The 21,357-nt window shown below is 44.4% G+C and overlaps 1 protein-coding gene across 1 annotated transcript; it reads left to right on the top strand.

Annotated features, from left to right (window-relative positions):
- Positions 1-18,624: 18,624 nt before the first annotated feature.
- Positions 18,625-19,539, top strand: LOC143768100 (olfactory receptor 11L1-like). Its single transcript, XM_077256787.1, has one exon. The coding sequence runs from the start codon at positions 18,625-18,627 to the stop codon at positions 19,537-19,539; it is 915 nt and encodes a 304-aa protein (XP_077112902.1).
- The last annotated feature ends 1,818 nt before the right edge of the window (positions 19,540-21,357 follow it).

Genomic DNA, 21,357 nt, shown 5'->3' with positions numbered 1-21,357 from the left:
CAAACCCCAAGAACTTCTGAAGGCTCTTAACAGATGTAGGCTGTGTCCAGTCGCAAATAGCCTGAACCTTGACGGGATCCATCTCAATAGTAGAAGGAGAAAAAATGTACCCCAAAAAAGAAATCTTCTGGACTCCGAAGAGACACTTTGAGCCCTTCACAAACAGAGAATTGGCCCGCAGAACCTGAAACACCTTCCTGACCTGTAGAACATGAGACTCCCAGTCATCAGAAAACACCAAAATATCATCCAAATACACAATCATAAACTTATCCAGATATTCACGGAAAATATTGTGCATAAAGGACTGAAAGACTGACGGAGCATTGGAGAGTCCAAAAGGCATTACCAAATACTCAAAATGGCCCTCAGGCGTATTAAATGCGGTTTTCCACTCATCACCCTGTTTTATCCGCACCAGATTATACGCACCGCGAAGATCTATCTTAGTGAACCACCTAGCCCCCTTAATACGAGCAAACAAATCAGTTAATAATGGCAATGGATACTGATATTTGACTGTAATCTTATTCAGAAGGCGATAATCTATACAAGGCCTCAGGGAACCATCTTTTTTTGCCACGAAAAAAAAACCTGCTCCCAGAGGGGACGAAGATGGATGAATATGTCCCTTTTCCAAGGATTCCTTAATATAATTCCGCATAGCAGTATGCTCTGGCAGTGACAGATTAAATAAACGACCCTTAGGGAACTTACTGCCAGGAATCAATTCTATAGCACAGTCACACTCTCTATGAGGAGGGAGCGAATTGAGCTTAGGCTCCTCAAAAACATCCCTATAGTCAGACAAAAACGCAGGGATCTCAGAAGGAGTAGATGAAGCGATTGAAATCGGAGGTGCATCACCATGAACCCCCTGACATCCCCAGCTTAACACAGACATTGTTTTCCAGTCCAGGACAGGATTATGAGTTTGTAACCATGGCAGACCAAGCACTAGTACATCATGTAAATTATACAGTACAAGGAAGCGAATCACCTCCTGATGAACGGGAGTCATGCGCATGGTCACTTGTGTCCAGTACTGCGGTTTATTCATAGCCAATGGTGTAGAGTCAATTCCCTTCAGAGGAATAGGAACTTCCAGAGGCTCCAGACTAAAACCGCAGCGTTTGGCAAATGACCAATCCATAAGACTCAGGGCAGCGCCCGAATCCACATAGGCATCGACGGAAATGGAAGACAGTGAAAAAATCAGAGTCACAGACAAAATGAACTTAGGCTGCAGAGTACCAATGGCAAAAGATTTATCAACCCTTTTTGTGCGTTTAGAGCATGCTGATATAACATGAGCTGAATCACCACAATAAAAACACAATCCATTTTTCCACCTATAATTTTGCCGTTCACTTCTGGACTGAATTCTATCACATTGCATAGTCTCAGGTGCCTGTTCAGAAGACACCGCCAACTGGTGCACGGGTTTGCGCTCCCGTAAACGCCGATCAATCTGAATGGCCATAGCCATAGACTCATTCAGACCTGTAGGCGTAGGGAACCCCACCATAATATCCTTAATGGCCTCAGAAAGACCATTTCTGAAGTTTGCAGCCAGGGCGCACTCATTCCACTGAGTAAGCACCGACCATTTCCGAAATTTTTGACAATATATTTCCGCTTCATCATGCCCCTGAGAGAGGGCTAATAAAGCCTTTTCAGCCTGAATCTCCAGGTTAGGTTCCTCATAGAGCAATCCCAATGCCAGAAAAAACGCATCCACACTGAGCAATGCAGGATCCCCTGGTGCCAATGCAAATGCCCAATTCTGAGGGTCGCCCCGCAGGAAAGATATTACAATCTTGACCTGTTGAGCAGGGTCTCCAGAGGAGCGAGATTTTAAAGAAAGAAACAATTTACAATTGTTCCTGAAATTCAGGAAGGTAGATCTATCTCCAGAAAAGAACTCTGGAATAGGAATTCTAGGTTCAGACATGGGAGTGTGAACAACAAAATCCTGTATGTTTTGAACTTTTGCCGCGAGATTACTCAGGCTGGAAGCCAAACTCTGGACATCCATGTTAAACAGCTAAGATCAGAGCCATTCAAGGGTTAAGAGGAGGTAAGAAGCAGCTAGACAGCAATTAAGGGCTAGGCAGCAAAACTCTGAAGGGAAAAAAAAAAAAAAATTCCCTTAAACACTTCTTTTTCTCCTGCTTCAGCCCAACCAATTAACACTTTGCAGCCGGCTATACTGTCATGAATCCCCAATGGCTAGGGATAGCACAGGACAAGCAAAGTACAAAGAAATTACGGACGAGCTCTAGGGTGATGGAACCTGGGCTGACCGCTGCCCTACGCCTGACAAACGCAACTAGAGATAGCCAGGGAGCGTGCCTACGTTGGTTCTAGACGCCACGCACCAGCCTAAGAGCTAACTAGTACTGCAGAAAAAATAAGACCTCACTTGCCTCCAGAGGAATGAACCCCAAAAGATATAGTTGCCCCCTCACATGTATTGACGGTGAAATGAGAGGAAGGCACACACATAGAGATGATATATATAGCTTTAGCAAATTGAGGCCCGCTGTAAACTAGAAAGCAGAAAGATACAAAAGGGGACTGAGCGGTCAGCAAAAAACCCTAATCAAAAAACCATCCTGAGATTACAAGAACCCATGTGCCAACTCATGGCACATGGGGAGAACCTCAGTCCACTAGAGCTACCAGCTAGCATAGAGACATAATAAGCAAGCTGGACAAAAAACCAAACAACTGAAAATCAGCACTTAGCTTATCCTGAAAGATCTGGGAGCAGGTAGGCAGGAACCAAACAGAGCACATCTGAATACATTGATAGCCGGCAAGGGAATGACAGAAAGGCCAGGTAAAATAGGAAACACCCAGCCTCTGATGGACAGGTGGAAACCAAAGGCCGCAACCCACCAAAGTCACCCAGTACCAGCAGTAACCACCAGAGGGAGCCCACAAACAGAATCCACAACAGGGATCCCAGTTTGTGTCTAGATTTTGGCGGACGTTTTGTGCTAAGATGGGCATTAATTTGTCTTTCTCGTCTGCATTCCATCCTCAGACGAATGGCCAGACGGAGCGAACTAATCAGACCTTGGAAACTTATTTAAGGTGTTTTGTTTCTGCTGATCAAGATGACTGGGTTGCCTTTTTGCCACTGGCCGAATTTGCCCTTAATAATCGGGCTAGTTCTGCTACTTTGGTTTCTCCTTTCTTTTGTAATTCGGGGTTTCATCCTCGTTTTTCCTCTGGTCAGGTGGAGCCTTCGGATTGTCCTGGAGTGGACGTGGTGGTGGACAGGCTACATCAGATTTGGAATCAGGTGGTGGACAATTTGAAGTTGTCTCAGGAGAAGGCTCAGCAGTTTGCTAATCGCCGTCGCCGCGTGGGTCCCCGACTTCTTGTTGGGGACTTGGTGTGGTTGTCTTCTCGTTTTGTCCCTATGAAGGTCTCTTCTCCCAAGTTCAAGCCTCGGTTCATCGGTCCTTATAAGATCTTGGAGATTCTTAACCCTGTATCTTTTCGTTTGGATCTCCAAGCATCGTTTGCTATTCATAATGTGTTCCATCGGTCGTTATTGCGGAGGTATGAGGTGCCCATTGTTCCTTCGGTTGAGCCTCCTGCTCCGGTGCTGGTGGAGGGAGAATTGGAGTATGTAGATCTTGGATTCTCGTGTTTCCAGACGTAAACTCCAGTATTTGGTTAAGTGGAAGGGTTATGGTCAGGAGGATAATTCCTGGGTGGTCGCCTCTGATGTTCATGCGACTGATTTGGTCCGCGCCTTCCATAGAGCTCATCCTGATCGCCCTGGGGGTTCTCGTGAGGGTTCGGTGACCCCTCCTCAGGGGGGGGGGTACTGTTGTAGATTCTGTTTTTGGGCTCCCTCTGGTGGTTACAACTGGTACTGGGTGACTTTGGTTGGTTGCGGTCTCTGGTTTCCACCTGTCCATCAGAGGCTGGGTGTTTCCTATTTAACCTGGCTTTCCTGTCATTCCCTTGCCGGCTATCAATGTATCAGTGTGTCTCTGTTACCTTTGCTACCTGCTCCTAAAGACTTCAAGACAAGCTAAGTCTGGATTTCCCTGTTTCATGTTTGCTTTCATGTTTTTAGTCCAGCTTGCAGATATGTAATTCTCTGCTGCTGGTTGCTCTAGTGGGCTGAAATTACCACTCATGTACCATGAGTTGGCACATGAGTTCAAGTAATTTCAGGATGGTATTTTGAAGGGTTTTAAGCTGACCGCGCAGTTCACCTTTTGTATCCTCTGCTATCTAGCTTAAGCGGGCCTCATTTTGCTGAATCTGTTTTCATAACTACGTTTGTGCCTTCCTCTCATTTCACCGTCATTATATGTGGGGGGCTGCTATTTCTGTGGGAATATTTCTCTGGAGGCAAGAGAGGTCTGTAATTCTTCTGATAGGGGAAGCTAGATCTCCGGCTGGCGCGAGACGTCTAGAGTCCCCCCAGGAACGTTCCCCAGCTACTGTTAGTTGAGTGTTGAGGTTCAGGATCGCGGTCAGCTCAGGTTCCATCACCCTAGAGCTCGTCCTGTTTTTGCCCGTGTTATGTTGTTAAATTCCCTGCCATTGGGAACATGACACCACCCACTGCACCAGAGGGAGTACAACCCCTACAATTGGTGCTAGACATGCGGGCAGTGTTCCCAGCAGAGACATGAGACTGTTACTGCATGTGTAGCGCCCCAGAGTCCTGGTCGTTGCAGTAATGACGCTCCGCCGCTAAGGGAAGTGATGTACGTCTGATGGCACTTAAGGAGTTCACCTGACCAGGTATCACAGTCACACATTACACTTTCACATTCTGGCCACCAGGGGGAGCAAAGGGTTCTATGTATTAGGCCACTCCTCACAATCTGGTAAAACTGGGGGCTTGATAGGAAGTTAGTCAGAAGCTGACTGGGTTGGATCCAGGCAACATCCTGTGGCAGAGGGGGTTTCAGGGGAATATTCAGGGGGGTCTCTGTCAGGGGTGGGATCCTGACAGTGGCCTAGCGAACAGAACAGAACGTTACGGAGCCGCGCCTGCACCCGTTGCGGCGGCATCCTAAGAAAGGAAACGAAGCGAGGTTTATTGTGGAGAAGTGAGAAACAAAATCGCAGCAAAAAGCAGATAAAGCCAGTAGGAGTCATGCCGTAAGATCGAGGCAACATCCTACTAAGGCGCGTAGCCGGTGGCCGGAACGCCAAGGAAGTATTAGGCTCCAAGCATTACTTCAAACAGCAGCAGGACAGTTAATTTTAGGTTGGCTGTCTCACCTAAATCACCTAAGCAGACATAAGGGGCAATTGTGGGAGAGGGGCGACGCTAGGGTCCCGGAAGAACACCAGGCCTACCCGTCATACGGGTGCGTCCTATCCATATCATCTGGGGGACGGAGAAAGAACATCAGAACAGTTGTGAGAGAAGAACATCAGAAACAGACACAACAGTTGTGAGGACTATCCCGTGGTGCTCAGCAGGGAGGTACTACAACACACAGGCGCTAGAAGGTAGGCACTGATTTCCACCTGCAAAGGAAACTCTGGATGTGCCTTCGGACCGGCCGGTCTCAGCCAGCCCTGTTAGCAGTACTCTGAAGCCTTCAGTAAAGAGGTAAAGAGACTGCAACCCTGTGTCCTCGTTATTCATCGCGCCTTGCACCACGCACCACCATCACACCTTTCATTGGACGCCCTTTAGCAGGGTCACGGACCGGGTCTAGCCACCGTGACAACCCCAGGACCGAGACAGAGAGGCCCGGTACCGAGTACCCCGCGGCCCTGCATCTGGGGGTTCTCCACATGTCCTGGGTCAAGTCTGCAGCAAGCATCACCAGACAAGATGGAGGACCTGCTGAAACACTTGGTCCAGTCGCAGTCACAGCAGCAAGAGACCAACAGGCTGTTGTTGCAACAGATACAACAGAGCCAGCAGGAGCAACAGCAGCAGATGCAGCTTCTGGCAACTGCCATCCAGGGCAGGATGAGCACCCCAACCCCAGGTCTGGCTGATGAAGCCCACGTCCGGAAGGCGGTAAGACGCGCATTGCAGAAAATGACCCCCGGGGATAGTGTTGAGGTCTTCCTGATGGTGTTTGAGAGGGTCACTGAGAGAGAAAAACTTCTGCCAGAGCAGTGGGCAGAGGTACTGGTGCCATACCTGATGGGGGAACCCCAGAAGGCGTACTATGACTTGACCTTGCAGGATGCCAAGAAGTATCACAAATAGTGTTGAGCATTCCGATACCGCAAGTATCGGGCTTCGGCCGATACTTGCGGTATCGGAATTCCGATACCGAGTTCCGATACTTTTGTGGTATCGGAAATCGGAATCGGAAGTTCCCAGTGTATGGTTCCCAGGGTCTGGAGGAGAGGAGACTCTCCTTCAGGCCCTGGGATCCATATTCATGTAAAAAATAAAGAATTAAAATAAAAAATATGGATATACTCACCCGTCTGTGGGCCCCTGGACCTTACCGATTGTAACCGGCAGCCTCTTAAACTGCTCATTCTTAGGAACGGAGGCTGCCGGTTACAATCGGTAAGGTCCAGGGGCCCCCGGACGGGTGAGTATATCCATATTTTTTATTTTAATTCTTTATTTTTTACATGAATATGGATCCCAGGGCCTGAAGGAGAGTTTCCTCTCCTTCAGACCCTGGGAACCATCCAGGATACCTTCCGATACTTGAGTCCCATTGACTTGTATTGGTATCGGGTATCGGTATCGGCGATATCCGATATTTTCGGGTATCGGCCGATACTATCCGATACCGATACTTTCAAGTATCGGAAGGTATCGCTCAACACTAATCACAAACTGAAAGTTGAGATTTTAGCACGTTTGGGGGTGACACTGACTGTCAGGGTACAGCGAGTTCACCACTGGGCCTATCACTGGGACAAACTGCCTCGCTCCCTGTTGCACCTGATCCAGAAATGGCTGCAGCCACAGTCCTCTACACCTGCGCAGATGGTAGAACGAGTGGTGATGGATCGGTTTGTGCACTCCCTGCTGAGGCCCATACAGACTTGGGTTGCCCAGGGTGATCCCCGGAATGCCGATAAGCTGGTTGGACTGGTTGAGAGATACCAGGGGATAGAAGGCTCCTTGGGGAGGCAGCCCATTTCGTACTGGTGGTCCCAGCGGGGGGCAAATTCCCAAAAAGGTTGGGCATCTGTTGTGAACTCTATTTTTGGGCTCCCTCAAGTGGTCACAAGCGGTACTGTGTAGTGTTGTATTTCTGCAGGTTGGCAGCATCAGCTGGTTCGTTATCCTTGGTTGGTTTCCTATTTAGCTCACCTGGATACTCAGTTCCTTGCCTGCTCTCAATGTATTCAGTGCTCTTCAGATTCCTTGTGACTACCTTGCTCCCAGTCTCTCCAAGACAAGCTAAGTTTTTGTTTGTTTATTTTTTGATTGTCAGCATTCATCATGTTTCTTGTCCAGCTTGCTAAGATGTGATTTCCTCGCTTGCTGGTTGCTCTAGGGGACTGAGTTTCTCCCCCCACACCGTTAGTTGGTGCGGGGGTTCTTGAAATCTCAGTGTGGATATTTTGTAAGGGTTTTTTACTGACCGCACAGACCCCTTTTCTATTTTCTGCTATCTAGTATTATTGGGCCTCATTTGCTGAATCTGCTTTCACCCCTGTGTATGTGCCTTCCTCTTACCTCACCGTAATTATTTGTTGGGGGCTTCTATATCTTTGGGGATTATTTCTCTGGAGGCAAGTGAGGTCTTTCTTTCTCTCTAGGGGTAGTTAGTTCCTCAGGCTGGCTTGAGACGTCTAGGATTTTAGTCACGTTCACCGGCTACCTCTAGTGTGTTGGATAGGTTCAGATTTGCGGTCAGTCCAGTTTACCACCTCCCTAAAGCTTGTCCTATGTTTTGTTACTTAGCTGGAGTATTTTGTGATCCTCAACCACTAAGGATCATAACAGGCATCCAAGGTCAATAGGGGCGGGGGAGTTGGTGCCCAAGGCCCCTACGGGTGATGTTATTTGCTGGAGGTGCCACGGGCCAGGACATATAGCTGCCCGTTGTTCCCAGACCACCGAGCAGATGGACTGCAGCATGGAATGCCACAGTTCATACTATGCATATCCAGCCTGCAGTGAGAACTCTCCATCCAACGAGGGGCCTCAAGCGTGTCCCGTGAAGGTGAACGGTCGAGCAGTAATGGCATTGCTAGACTCTGTGAGCTTAGTGACCTTTGTGAGGGCCACTTTTCCTCTCAACCTACTCCCGGGGAAGAAGGTCGGCGTTCGATGCATACATGGTGATGCAAAGGACTACCCTAGGGCCAGAGTGGACATTGAAATGGCACATGGCATTGAGTCCCATGAAGTTGACATCATTCGGAACTTGTTGTATCCTATAATTATAGGCCGAGATTTCTGTTTGTTTTGGGATTTGTGGGGAAAGGGTTTTGAGGTCACTAGCAAGAGTAGGGAACCAATGAACCCTAATAAGATATCACCACACCCAAAGGCAGACGGGTTTCCTTTTTGTGTCCCTGTAGGGGATGAGGAGGAAGTGTCCCCTGTATCTGACATTCCGGAGTTAGGGGTGGCCGGTGAGAATTTTGGGACTGCCCAACAAAGGGACCCAACTCTTAGGGAAGCCTTTAACAATGTCACCGTCATTAATGGGGTTGCACAGGAGCCGGGGACAGACACAAGATTTCCCTATTTTATGATGAGTGGGGAGTTGTTGTACTAGGTCACAAAAATAAGGGAGGAGTGCCAGGTCCATATAGATGGAAGATGTTGGACATGGCCCATTTACACACCTTGGGGGGACACCTGGAGGTGGAAAAACACAGGAACGGATTGTGCAGAGGTTCTATTGGCCTGGGTGTCACCAGCAAATAGTGAACTATTGCAGGTCCTGCCCTACATGTCAGTTAACTGCCCCCACCCCTCATTTTCGGAGCCCCCCTGTGCCATTGCCCATTATTGAGTTGCCATTCAAGAGAATTGCCATGGAATTGGTCGGTCTCCTAGTTAAATCAGCCCAGGGCCATCAGTATATTTTAGTCATCCTGGACTATGCCACATGCTATCCTGAGGCAATTCCCCTGAGAAATTCTTCCACGAAGAGTATAGCCCGCAAGTTGGTCCATGTTTTTTCCCAGATGGGTTTGCCGAAGGAGATCCTGACCGACCAGTGGACACTTTTTATGAGCAAGATGATGAGGGAATTGTGCATGCTAAGAAAAGCCATAGAGAAAGATGGTAGAGACTGGGACTGTCTCTTACGTATCTGCTGTTTTCCATCCATGAAGTTCCACAGGCCTCCACGGGGTTCTCGCCATTCGAGCTTCTGTATGACTGACATCCGCGAGGTCTCCTGGATATAGCCAAGAAAACCTGGGAAACCGAAGTCACGCCCCACAGAAGCATCATTAAGCATGTGGCACTGATGCAGCAGAGGGTTGCAAAGGTGATACCCATCGTGAAAGAACACCACACACAAGAAGCTCAGGCCAGGCTCTATAACCGGTCAGCAAGAGTGTGGCAGTTCAATCCGGGAGAACGAGTTTTTGTGCTAGTTCCGACGGTGGAGAGCAAGGGCCATATGAGGTGGTGGAGAAGCTTGGTGAGGTAAACTATAAGATTCACCAACCAGGAAGAACGAAACCAAACCAGGTTTACCATGTCAACCTCATCAAGCCATAGCAAGATAGAGAAACAGCGGTAACTCCGTGCTTGCTGGGCAACCCAGAAGGTGAGGTTGGAGGGGTTACTATTAGTGATGAACGAATATATTCGTTACTCGAGATTTCTTGAACATGCTCGGGGTCCTCCGAGTATTTTTTAGTGCTCGGAGATTTAGTTTTTCTTGCCGCAGCTGAATGATTTACATCTGTTAGCCAGCATAAGTACATGTGGGGATTCCCTAGCAACCAGGCAACCCCCACATGTACTTATGCTGGCTAACAGATGTAAATCCTTCAGCTGCGGCAAGAAAAGCTAAATCTCCGAGCACTAAAAAATACTAGGAGGACCCCCGAGCATGCTTGAGAATTCTCGAGTAACGAGTATATTCGCTCATCACTAGTTACTATAGTAGAGACGCTATCGAAAGCCCAGAAACAGCAGTGCCGGGAGTTACTCCAGAAAAACAGGGAACTGTTTTCAGAGTTGCTGGGGTGCATGAAGGTCGTAGAGCAAGAAGTCCTGACAGAGCCACATGTGGGGGGGAACATGAAGCCTTATCGAATTCCTGAGACCCGTCGAGAAGTAATCTCCAAAGAGGTGGAGCGTATGTTAAAGCTTGAGATCATTGAGGAATCCAAGAGCGGTTGGTCGAGTCCAATTGTCCTGGTCCCAAAACCTGATGGTGAATGGAGGTTCTGCAATGATTATCGGAAGCTGAATGAGGTCTCCAAGTTCGACGCATATCCCATGCCATGCGTTGATGAGCTCATCGAAAGACTTGGGTCCGTTAGGTACATAACCACCTTGGATTTGACGAAGGGATATTGGCAGATCCTTATGGCACAGGGAGCCAAGGAGAAGACTGCATTTTCTACACCAGATGGATGCTTCCAGTTCGTCCGGATGCAGTTTGGCCTGCAGGGAGCTCCGGCGACCTTCCAGAGGGCTATGGATAGAATCCTTGCACCTCATAAGCCATACGCTGCTGCGTACCTGGATGATATCGTCATTTTTAGTCCGGACTGGGAGAGTCATCTAGAAAAGGTCTAAGCAGTGTTTGATGCTCTAAGGGAGGCGGGGTTTACAATAAACCCAAAGAAGTGTGCCTTGGGTAAAGAAGAAGCCAAGTACCTGGGATGTGTAGTGGGTCGTGGCGAAAAAAACCCCCAAATCAGTAAAGTGGAGGCAATTCAAACATGGCCAAGACCATTCTCCAAAAAGCAAGTTAGAGCCTTCCTGGGAATCGTGGGATATTACAGGAGGTTCATCCCAAACTTCGCCATGGTGGCTGCACCTCTGACCGATCTTCTTAAGGGGACAAAATCAGTAATGGTTAGATGGTCCGAAGAGGCAGAGTCAGCCTTCCAAGAAATAAAAGGGGCTCTGTGTAAGCAACCCGTTCTGATTGCCCCGGACTTTAAGAAAGAGTTTATTTTTCAGACAGATGCCTCAGATGTTGGGGTACGAGCAGTCCTGGTTACCCATATACCTCACCCCTGGATAGGGGCATCACTGTACCTCTATATGTATTTGAGGACCTGCGGTGATGTAATGACCATGTGACTAATCATGTGATAGGTTCCTGGGTGTGGTTGTAGAAATAAAATGTAGGCTACTGATTACCACAGGGCTTGTATGTGGGGAGGTGGAAGCCTCCAGTGTGTGTTGAGGCTCCAGGTCTGAGCCTGAAGTACTGGTCACTTGTACTTTATTTTGCCTGAGCTAAATGCTATTTTGTTTTTCTGTTTTGTTTTGTGGGTGTGTGAAGCAATAAACCCTGTGAACTTTTGAAGGAACGTGCCTCCTGATTGCCACCCGCTGCACCTGAGCGAGTACAACCCCTACAATATATACACCTATACTATGTGTATATTTCAATTCTATCTATTCTATTCTAACCTATTCTATTCTATACTGCATGCGGCATCTGACGGCTTTTAGAATCGCATTGCATACGGATTGCATACTCATGCCATAGGGATGTTCCGAGGAAAAATTGCATGGAAATGGCATTACACTTGCATGACAATTGCATGACACTCGCATAGCACTCGTCCATTTTTTTTTGTCCGGAAATCGGACCTTTTTTTTCTCACAAATGAGTATGAGCCGTAAGAGTCAAATTCAGCTCTGAAAGAGTATCACGAGCCACATCCAGAGCCACCCTCCTCGTCCAGTATTGAATACCAGCTCCTGCCTCCACCACAGGAGCAATACTGAGAGAAATCACACACAGTTGCTATGCTAGAATTGCAACTCACTTGAGATAATGGGTAAAGTTAAAAAACTGCAACTGACCCTGCCAATTCCTGACTAAAGATCCTGACTCTGCAGTCCCTAGTGGTTCCTACATGAGCTGAGATAGCCTTAACCACAAACTAGAAGATGGCAACTTGGATCTATGCTGCCTGAAAGGCCGTAGTGCACTTCATGTTGCTCCTAAAAAACGAGAGAACAGAGCACAGTGTGAACTGCCCACAAAAGTGAAAATGTGCTGAAAAAGATCCCAGAGTGAGTAAAATAAACCACGAAATAAAAAATAAAGTATGAAGTATGTACTGTTAGATAATATGCAGTCTACTTCCTAAAAATAAACAGAAGATAGGTGCAGAGTACAGTACAGAAACAGCAAAGAGATAAACACTAGCTGACATTTCACTCATTGGCTTTAAACTACAGCAGAATGGCTAAACATCCAAAAGAATTTGTGTAATAGAAAAGCAATGAAAAATCCCAAGATATTTAACAATGGATTTAGGAATGCATGAAGTATTCAAAAGACCATTGCGTTCCAGGGTGGGGTCGCTTCCGGTCACACTACCCATTTCCTTGTAATCTGTGGTAAGGGGCCAGGTCTTCTCCTTTTCAGACATTCCCACCAGGGGCGGACACTATGCTTAGGCCGCCGACCCTGCCATGCAAACTTTCGCACCATTTCCAAGTCAGGACGCCCACGAAGGGCGGGATCACAGTTGTTGTTCTCCATCTTGGTGCCACCTTCTGCTATTTTCAAAGTTGCCATCTTGGTCATCACAGAGTCAATCACATTCAGTACATTAGTCACATCACCAGTTTCTTCATCTTTCCTGGTCACATCCAGAACATCAATTTCTTCATTTCTTTCAGCATCCAGAATATCAATTTCTTCATTTCTTTCAGCATCCAGAATATAAATTTCTTCATTTCTTTCAGCATCCAGAATATCAATTTCTTCCTGCCGCACTACGCCAAGTGTAAGGGGCAGAGTCAGGGCTGTAGTCGTGGCTGAGTATATCTGGTTAAACATGCCCTGGCCTCCCATCACATATAAACAATGTCCCTTTCTTTGCATACCTTCTGCTGCACCCTCTGCACTGTCAGGGTCCCATCGGGGCAGCTGACGTTCGGCTGCTGGTGTTGCTGAGCACAAAGAGACAGTCCATTTCAAACTGTAAACGAAGTACTTTACATGGTTTCAATTGTGCACATCCACATCAGTTACAGCATCAACACAGAGTATGGGATCGTTCACATCCTGTACTTTCCCTGTGCCTTCTCTTATTTCTTCCAGGGATTCCTCGAGTAGTACCGAACTGTTCGGTACTGCAGCTTCCTCCCTGTCCAGCATGACTACTCTTAGGAGTTCCTTCATCTGTTTCGGCACCGAACAGAAGGGCTTCAGCCTAGGTAGATAGCTGCCACATTTTTGGAGAGACTTGCGTCTTTATCCTACTGCAATTCTTAAGCTGTAACTGTCTGACCCACTGGCACTGAATGGCTGGGCCCTTTCCTTCAATCTGTGGTGCTGCTGCACTGTCACAGGCTCTTAAGCCCTTCAGGATGCCTGGAGCTCCCTAGCCCCTCTGAGCTGTACCAGCTCCCTGTCTTGACTCAATTCTAATCAGGAAATACTCTTGTCTTGCCCAAGGCTGGCTCCTCCTATAGTTAACTATGTACACTATGGTGCCCCATCTAGTGTCCCAACTGAGGTTCTGCACTTTCCCTATAACAAAGTAGTAAACATTGTAAGCAGCAACAAGGTACATAACAATTATAATCATATATATAGCATCGATTTTCCACAATGAGAAGTGGGTCGGTTCTTAAAGGGGTAGGGATGAGTGCCAGTCCTTAGAGCCCCTTACACTTCCATTCAAACACAGGGACTTTATTGAAGTTTATAAGGGTTATGTACAAGTGATAGCAGGTATACAGTCTGTGGTAGATCAGCTCACTTGGCTGGACACAAAGGTAGAAATGGAACACTATCTCTTTAAGAACCTTAGGGAGGGAGTGCTTGACAGAGTTTTCCTCTTGAGACACCATTCCAGCTGATTAGGTTTTTCCACTTGCGGGCCATGGAAGCTTCAGCCTCCATATATGCCCTTTTTGCGTGCATGCTACCAGGTTGTTTTGCTGATAGCTCTCTATAAAGGTGGTGGGATCTGGAGCACTCAACTGAAGCAACCATTTCATGTAGTCTCCAGGCACAACCTCTAGGAATGTTAAATTTTAAGGTGCCCTATATTTCGTTTTCAAGGTGAGATGAGCCATAACCAGAGATGTCCATTAGAGCCTTACTCCCCTCTCTCCATTCACACTACATGCAGGCTCAGCTAATGTATGTACATATGTGAGGATAGAGTTTAATGGGAATTTTAAGACATCAGTTTCTATTACAGATACCTGTATCTGTTCTGTTAATTTTATTGCATGTCATGTTCTCATCTATTTCTGTGGATCAGAATGATGGATGGAAAAAAACAGATCATCTTAAAAAAATCAGACAAAATAGAAAGTAATGTTTGAATTGGCCCTTAAATGTCAGCAATACCTGACCAAGTAATCAATGGACTGTCAGAGTGAGTCTATGCAAGGCTCTCTGTTCTGGTACATTAAGATATGGTAAAAGCCCAGAAAGTTATATGAAATTCATGGCCCTAATGACTGAGTTGTTGTTATTGTGAGAAAACCATTTGATGGGTTTAGTTGCCATTTTTCAGAGGTCTGGGAAATACAGAAATACAATAAATGCTATAGGAGCCATTTTATGATCTTTTCTTCTATTATATACTACAGTGGTAATGAGTCTCTAGTGAATTGTTATTTGGATAATAATTGCAGAACAAATTTGAAAATAAAATGTTTCTTTCGTTCCACATGGGAATATAATAAATGATCCCTAGATATTCAGTACAGCAATAACAGAAATTATGCACATTCACATAAATATACTGCACGCTAATATTTGTACACAACTGCCTACCAAAATTATTACTACACTGTAAGTATCGCAATACATTGTCTTATCGGAATTCATACTAATTGTATACATTTTAAAATCGCTTTTATTTTTGTAGATATGTTTGTACCAGCTATCCTCAGCTATCTAAATCTGTACAAGAGCTATCCGGATTTGATAGTTCTTATTTATCATGTGGATTCAGCCTAGACCCTAAACAGTCACATAGATTATAGAGAAGGAGGCTGAAATGTCTTTCTGAAATATATAAAAAATGAGTGTGACTTTATTACACTTATATTAGTGCAGAAGAAATCGCTTTTAACATCCCCATTTTACAAAGTACAGAAGAGCACCTACTAAACAATTGGTCCCTCAAAGCAGGTACCTTTGCTGGTCATCACTCTTGGCTATGTCTTATAGACTGGATAACTGATTTTAAAGAGCTTTTTCTATTAACTTAGTATGTTTTGATACAAGATACAGAAAAGGAATGACTGAATTATTAAATCCCTTTAATAAGCTGACCTAAGTGGGTGATAACTGTAGATATTATATAGGACACATTCAGTCACTTTCAGAAAAACTTGATTTCATTTGATAAGTTATGTCAATAAATAAAACTTCTAACCACTACCAGTAAAAATGATGTTGTGTTATCTCAGACAAATCACTCCAGAATACCCGTCACTACTTGTCTATGTTTTATCTAACTTGCTGTTGTAGAGTTTGTCTCTTCTCCCATTGTCCCACTCAAACTGCATAGACAGGCTTTCAGTTCAGGGCAGGAAAGCCATTCCCAGGAGCAGAGCATGTTGGGAATTGACAGAAAGGAAGTCCAGCACATAGTGCTGACAGAATATTATAAAGAGTGGATGACAAATTAAATAGCACGAGAATTGAATCAATTACTGGACATATTAGACTGGTATGTGAATAAAAATAAATTTTACTTTGTTGTGAGGGATGAGGGAAACATATTTACGAGGCCACAGAGGTACACTAAAAATATCTTCAAATATGTCATGGGAGATTTCAAAAACTAGTTCTGACCCTTGACTCAAATCCACTAAAGCAAGTGTCCACCTGCTGATTGTGATGTCCAGATCAGATACAGGTTTCTTGACCCACACTCAAGAGACTCATAAGCACATATAATGCTGTTGAGTTCAGGTCAGGAGACCCTAGGCCGGCTCAGACATGAAGGTCCATACCCAGAACCTGAAAGTCTGATGTGTTACACTGGCCTTATTCAGAGATGTCTATGGGGAAGCTGAAATGGAATTACAGTCTAATTTCACAAGGGTGCACTTGGGGGAACCTTCACAGGTGAAGATAACAACTTCTGTCCATCATTAAAGCATTAGTAATGTTGTGATTTTCCACCTACAGTACCTCAACACTGTTTAGTTACGTAGTTCGTGGGTTGAAAAGATAGCATCAAGTTTAAAGCTCCAGTTGATACATAAGAAGACAAAAATCAACCGTGAATGGCATAGACAAATTTACAATAAAGCTGAAAAAAAATCCTTCCTGATCCGTAATGACAAACTGGAACCTAGGTTACCTTTCTACATTAATACCAGTGATCTTGCAAATTGTGTTTTTGAAAGTGGATTTGTTATCCTTTTGTAAGAGGGTGTGCCGTAAAGGATGAGATTCCTCCGTGTTATGCAAGATTTGTGTCCAGAGACTGCCAGCTGCTGTCCAAGCAGAGCCCTGTGGAACCAGCTCAGTATGACTTCTGACAGGTCACTGATCCCTCAGTGACCTGCCCCTAGTTTACCTAATCAATATTATATATATTTTTGTTTTAATCACTTTCTGCTCTGCTTCTTGGTCCTTTCCAGGTTTAACTTCTAGTCGAAATAACCCAATAGTTGTTGTTGCTGCTATACATATATTTTTTTAATCTATAATTTTTTATTATTACTTTAATAAAATTTATATTTTATCCTCTAAATTTGCTTATGATGTACCAATTACCTTAGAGGTTACAAGTTTTCAAAAATGAAGATGGAGGTCCTGGCTAGGTGTGTGGGCTTTGCAGGCCACATGGTGCCTGGTGACATCAGCTGGCTAGGACCAGATGTTGAGAGGTTCAGTCAGGGAGACCACCAGTAAGCAATAAACAATTGTCTACTGAACAGTAATGTGGCATGAGTTATCTACAATAGGTAGCAGGTGCATAACCTCAGAACATTTCCCTTCCAACATGATGCATCTTCACACCCAGTCTCTATACTTTTTCCAGGCTTGATTGTGTCTGCCCCCAAGTTTCTCTGTCTTCACCACAACCCAACACTGTACTACAGTTCAGTAACTTAGAGAACTGCCCTCAATAGGCATACTTTGTCCGCTTAGGGGAGCTAGTTTACAACTATGGGCATTTCTTAGCTTATCTGCTTATTGAAGCTTTAGCGCTCCCACATGGGACACTCTCTTTGTCTCACATTCGCTGCTACATCTTGGCCCATTGGATTCATTAGGACTGGAGAGAGATTTCTGTTATAGAGAATACCACAACTCTTCATGAATTAGATGAGCTGTGGAGTCATGCCCCTGCCACACCCTTGTCCTGTCTCACCTCTGCCCATTTTGGAGGAGCTAGTAGCAACTGCTTGTATTGGTCAAATCATCAGCAGATTTGGTTTCCAGTACAATATATATTCTGATCACAACAAGTTATACATATCTACTCCTGATATCACTCTCACCATAATAGAAAATACCAGGAATTCTTTGCTGTCTCTAACACCATGCCCTTCCTTTATCTTCACTTAATCCACTCCCGTCTGGACTACTGCAACTCTCTATTAATTGGCCTCCCCCTCACGTGACTTTCCCCTCTCCAGTCTATCCTTAATGCAGCAGCCAGAGTCGTCCATCTGGCTAATCGTTACTCGGACGTGTCTGCTCTTTGCCAGTCGTTACACTGGCTGCCCATTCATTACAGGATACAATTCAAAGTACTTGTTCTCACCCACAAAGCTCTCCACAGTGCGGCTCCCCCTTACATCTCCTCCCTCATTTCTGTCTATCGGCCTAGCCAACCACTACGCTCTGCAAACGACTTTCGACTAACCTCTGCACTAATCCGTACCTCCCACTCCCGACTCCAAGACTTCTCCCGTGCTGCGCCAATCCTCTGGAATGCTCTACCACAAGATATTAGGACCATCCACAACTTGCATAGTTTTAGGCGCTCGCTCAAAACTCATTTGTTCAGAGCGGCCTATCACGTTCCCTAATCAGTCATTTTATGTTTGTGTGTGTAGCCCATTCACTATCTAGATCTACCCCCCACCCCCTGAAGATGGCTGGACCATCATTGTAAATACATCATTGTAAATACACACCTGTACTTTGTATCTCCCCACCTCATTGTAGATTGTAAGCTCTCACCAGCAGGGTCGTCTTATTTTGTCTTATCTTGCTTTATTACTGTATTGTTAACATTGTTACCTATGACTGTTGTGTTTGAAACTGTTAAACTGTAAAGCGCTGCGGAATATGTTGGCGCTATATAAATAAAGATGTTATTATTATTATTATCTGTAGCTGAATCTCTCCAAAATTGAACTTCTTGTGTGTCTTCTCTTTACTAACCTGCCTATACCCAATATTTTAATTTCCTCAGGTGGTTCAACAATAACTTCCAAGCAGCATTTTGTCCATGAACTGTATGAGTTATTATGTTTTCTCTCTATCTAGAATACATGGCATATCAATCGTCTAAACATCTGTAATGAACCAAACAAAAGTTACAGAATTTATTCTTGTGGGTTTCGGAAACCTTCAAGGTTTCAATATTTTATTCTTCATTCTTTTCTTGATCATCTTTCTTTTCACAGTAATGGGAAACCTTATGATCATTGTCCTTGTTTTAGTCAACAGTAAGCTCCAATTTCCCATGTATTACTTTCTGTGTCATCTTTCCTTTACTGACATTGTGATTAGCACGAACATTGTTCCCAACATGCTTGGTGCCATTCTGTATGGAGGTAAAACAATGACTTACATAAGCTGCATCATCCAATTTTACTTCTTCAGTGGTACAATTATTACAGAGTGTTTTCTTCTTTCAGTGATGTCCTATGATCGCTACCTGGCTATCTGTAACCCCTTAAGATACTCTGGTATCATGAACCTTAAATTTCAAAACTATCTTTCACTATGGCCATGGTTGTTTGGTCTTACGTTTAATCTTACAGGAATCATACCCGTTTCAAAGTTTAATTTTTGCCATGACAATATCATTGACCATGTCTACTGTGACCTATTCCCTCTTCAGAAGCTTTCTTGCTCGGATACTTCTTTTGTAGAACTGGAAGTCTTTTTAATTTCTATGCCAATATTTATCCTTCCTTGTGGTTTTATCATTGGAACCTATGTGTATATCTTCCTCACTATAGCAAAAATCCCATCCACAACTGGCAAGCAAAAAACCTTTTCTACCTGCAGTCCTCATCTTATTGTTGTGGGGGCATTTTATGGAACGTTAATAGCTAAATATATGATTCCATCTGTTGGACAATCCTTGATTATTAACAAGGTTGTTTCCCTATTACATACTTTAATCACCCCCTTATTTAACCCTATAATATACAGCTTCAGAAACCAGGGCATAAAGATAGCATTCAGAAAATGTTTTTCTCTATAACAAAATTGTATCTACTTTTAACTGTCAATCTTCGACAATTGTTCCGTCATTGACCTAGATATAGAAAGGGGTTTCCTGCTGTGTACAAGTTTTTCTTGTTGTTAGAAACATCCTCGAAAAATATTCTGATTACTGATAATCTGTTGGGGAATCTAGTAGTGGAAGTGTTCAATATCCTGCAGTAACACCACAGGAAATGTGAAGTTTACCATGCCTCGAAAAAATATTGGGCTGTCTGTATAAAGCATCCTCTAGAGTAAGAGGCAACGTTTGTAGCCCATTTTGCTCTAATAGATGAGATGAATGTGGGATCTCCTATTTACTGTGGGATTCAATTTGTCTTTTGCATGTTCATTCTATATTGATTGAATTTTCAATATAAAGCATGATGTAGAAAACTCAAAAATATTTGGCTACTAAAATATTTATGATTAATGTTTGAAGAAATTATACATAATCACTCACATGAATACCGTAATTAGAAAATGTCACCAATAATTACTAAAAGAAAGTAACACATGCTGTGAAGTTCTGCATATGAATGCCTCCAATCAAAAATGGAGATAAAGTAGAGAATTATTTGTAGATAATGGAAAGAAAACAGCAATAAAAACAGTAGAGGTTGGAAAAGAGAATAGTGAAAGTCATCTCCCAACATCTGTGACTACTGTAGGTATTTTTTAAGTAAAGTTTTATGAATAAAATCCAGAAAATCAAGGATAACATGGTATCTCTTAATTCTTTTGACTCCATGATAAATTCTTCTATAGATGAATTAAAACTGCTTATCCATCTACTTGCCCTAGGTACTCCTAATTACAGGAGTCCACTTTGACATTCATGATCTATCCTTGGATAGGTTGTCAATTTCATATCAGTGGAGGATCAACACCCGGCATATAAACAGTGTACGGAGCCAGAACTGCATAGCTCTGAACAATTCTTATTGGCTGCTCCTCAGTTCTTCAGCTCAATTTTATTAACTTAAATATTTAGCTTGAATTCGCATGTATAGGAGATGAGCTGCAGTACCCAAGCGCTGCTAAGAAGTGTATGGGGCTGTGCTGTTCTGACTCTATAAACTGTTTACATCCAGCCAGCATCGGAGCCAATAACACGGTCCTTGGGGGTGCCAGGTTTAAGACCCCCAGCAATCTGACATTGATTGACCTAGGATAGGTCATCATTATTAAACTAGTAGACAGCCACTTTACCAGGGTTTCATTAGATATGCTTCACAACAGTGATCCCCAACCTTTCTTAAGAGTCACATTCACCTCTGGAAGAGCTTCATAAGCTACCCTTCTTGTCCAGTACTGACAACTAGCTCCTGCCTCCATCACAATAGCAATACCGAGAGAAATCACATACAGTTGCTCTGCTAGAATTGCAACTCACTCAAGATAATGGGTAAAGTTAAAAAAACTGCAACTGACCCTGCTTGTTCCTGTACAGACTAGAGATCCTGACACTGCAGTCCCTAGTGATTCCTGAGTGAACTGAGATAGCCTAACCACAAACAAGAAGATGGCAACCTATGCTGCCTGAAAGGCCGTAGTGCACGTCATGTTACTCCTAAAGAACTGGAAAGCAGAGAAGAGTGCGAACTGCCTAAAAAATTGAAAATGTGCTGAAATGGATCCAAGAGTGAATAAAATAAACCATGAATTGCAAAATAAAGTATGAAGTATGTACCGTTAGATAATATGCAGCCTACTTCCTAAAAATGGGGGCGCGTGGGTATCCCCTTGGACACAGAAATGGGAAAGCTCTAAAGGGTGGTCTCATGCCTCTTTTATTATCTAGACTATATTAGCC

This window comes from Ranitomeya variabilis, chromosome 4 (assembly GCF_051348905.1).
Source record: "Ranitomeya variabilis isolate aRanVar5 chromosome 4, aRanVar5.hap1, whole genome shotgun sequence".
NCBI classification, from domain to species: domain Eukaryota; kingdom Metazoa; phylum Chordata; class Amphibia; order Anura; family Dendrobatidae; genus Ranitomeya; species Ranitomeya variabilis.
Note: the sequence above shows the minus strand (reverse complement) of the source record. Positions and strands in the feature narration are given on the sequence as shown.

What these genes read in the sequence shown, in the direction of transcription:
- LOC143768100 (XM_077256787.1), top strand. Translation starts at nt 18,625, where the DNA reads ATGAACCAAACAAAAGTTACAGAATTTATTCTTGTGGGTTTCGGAAAC.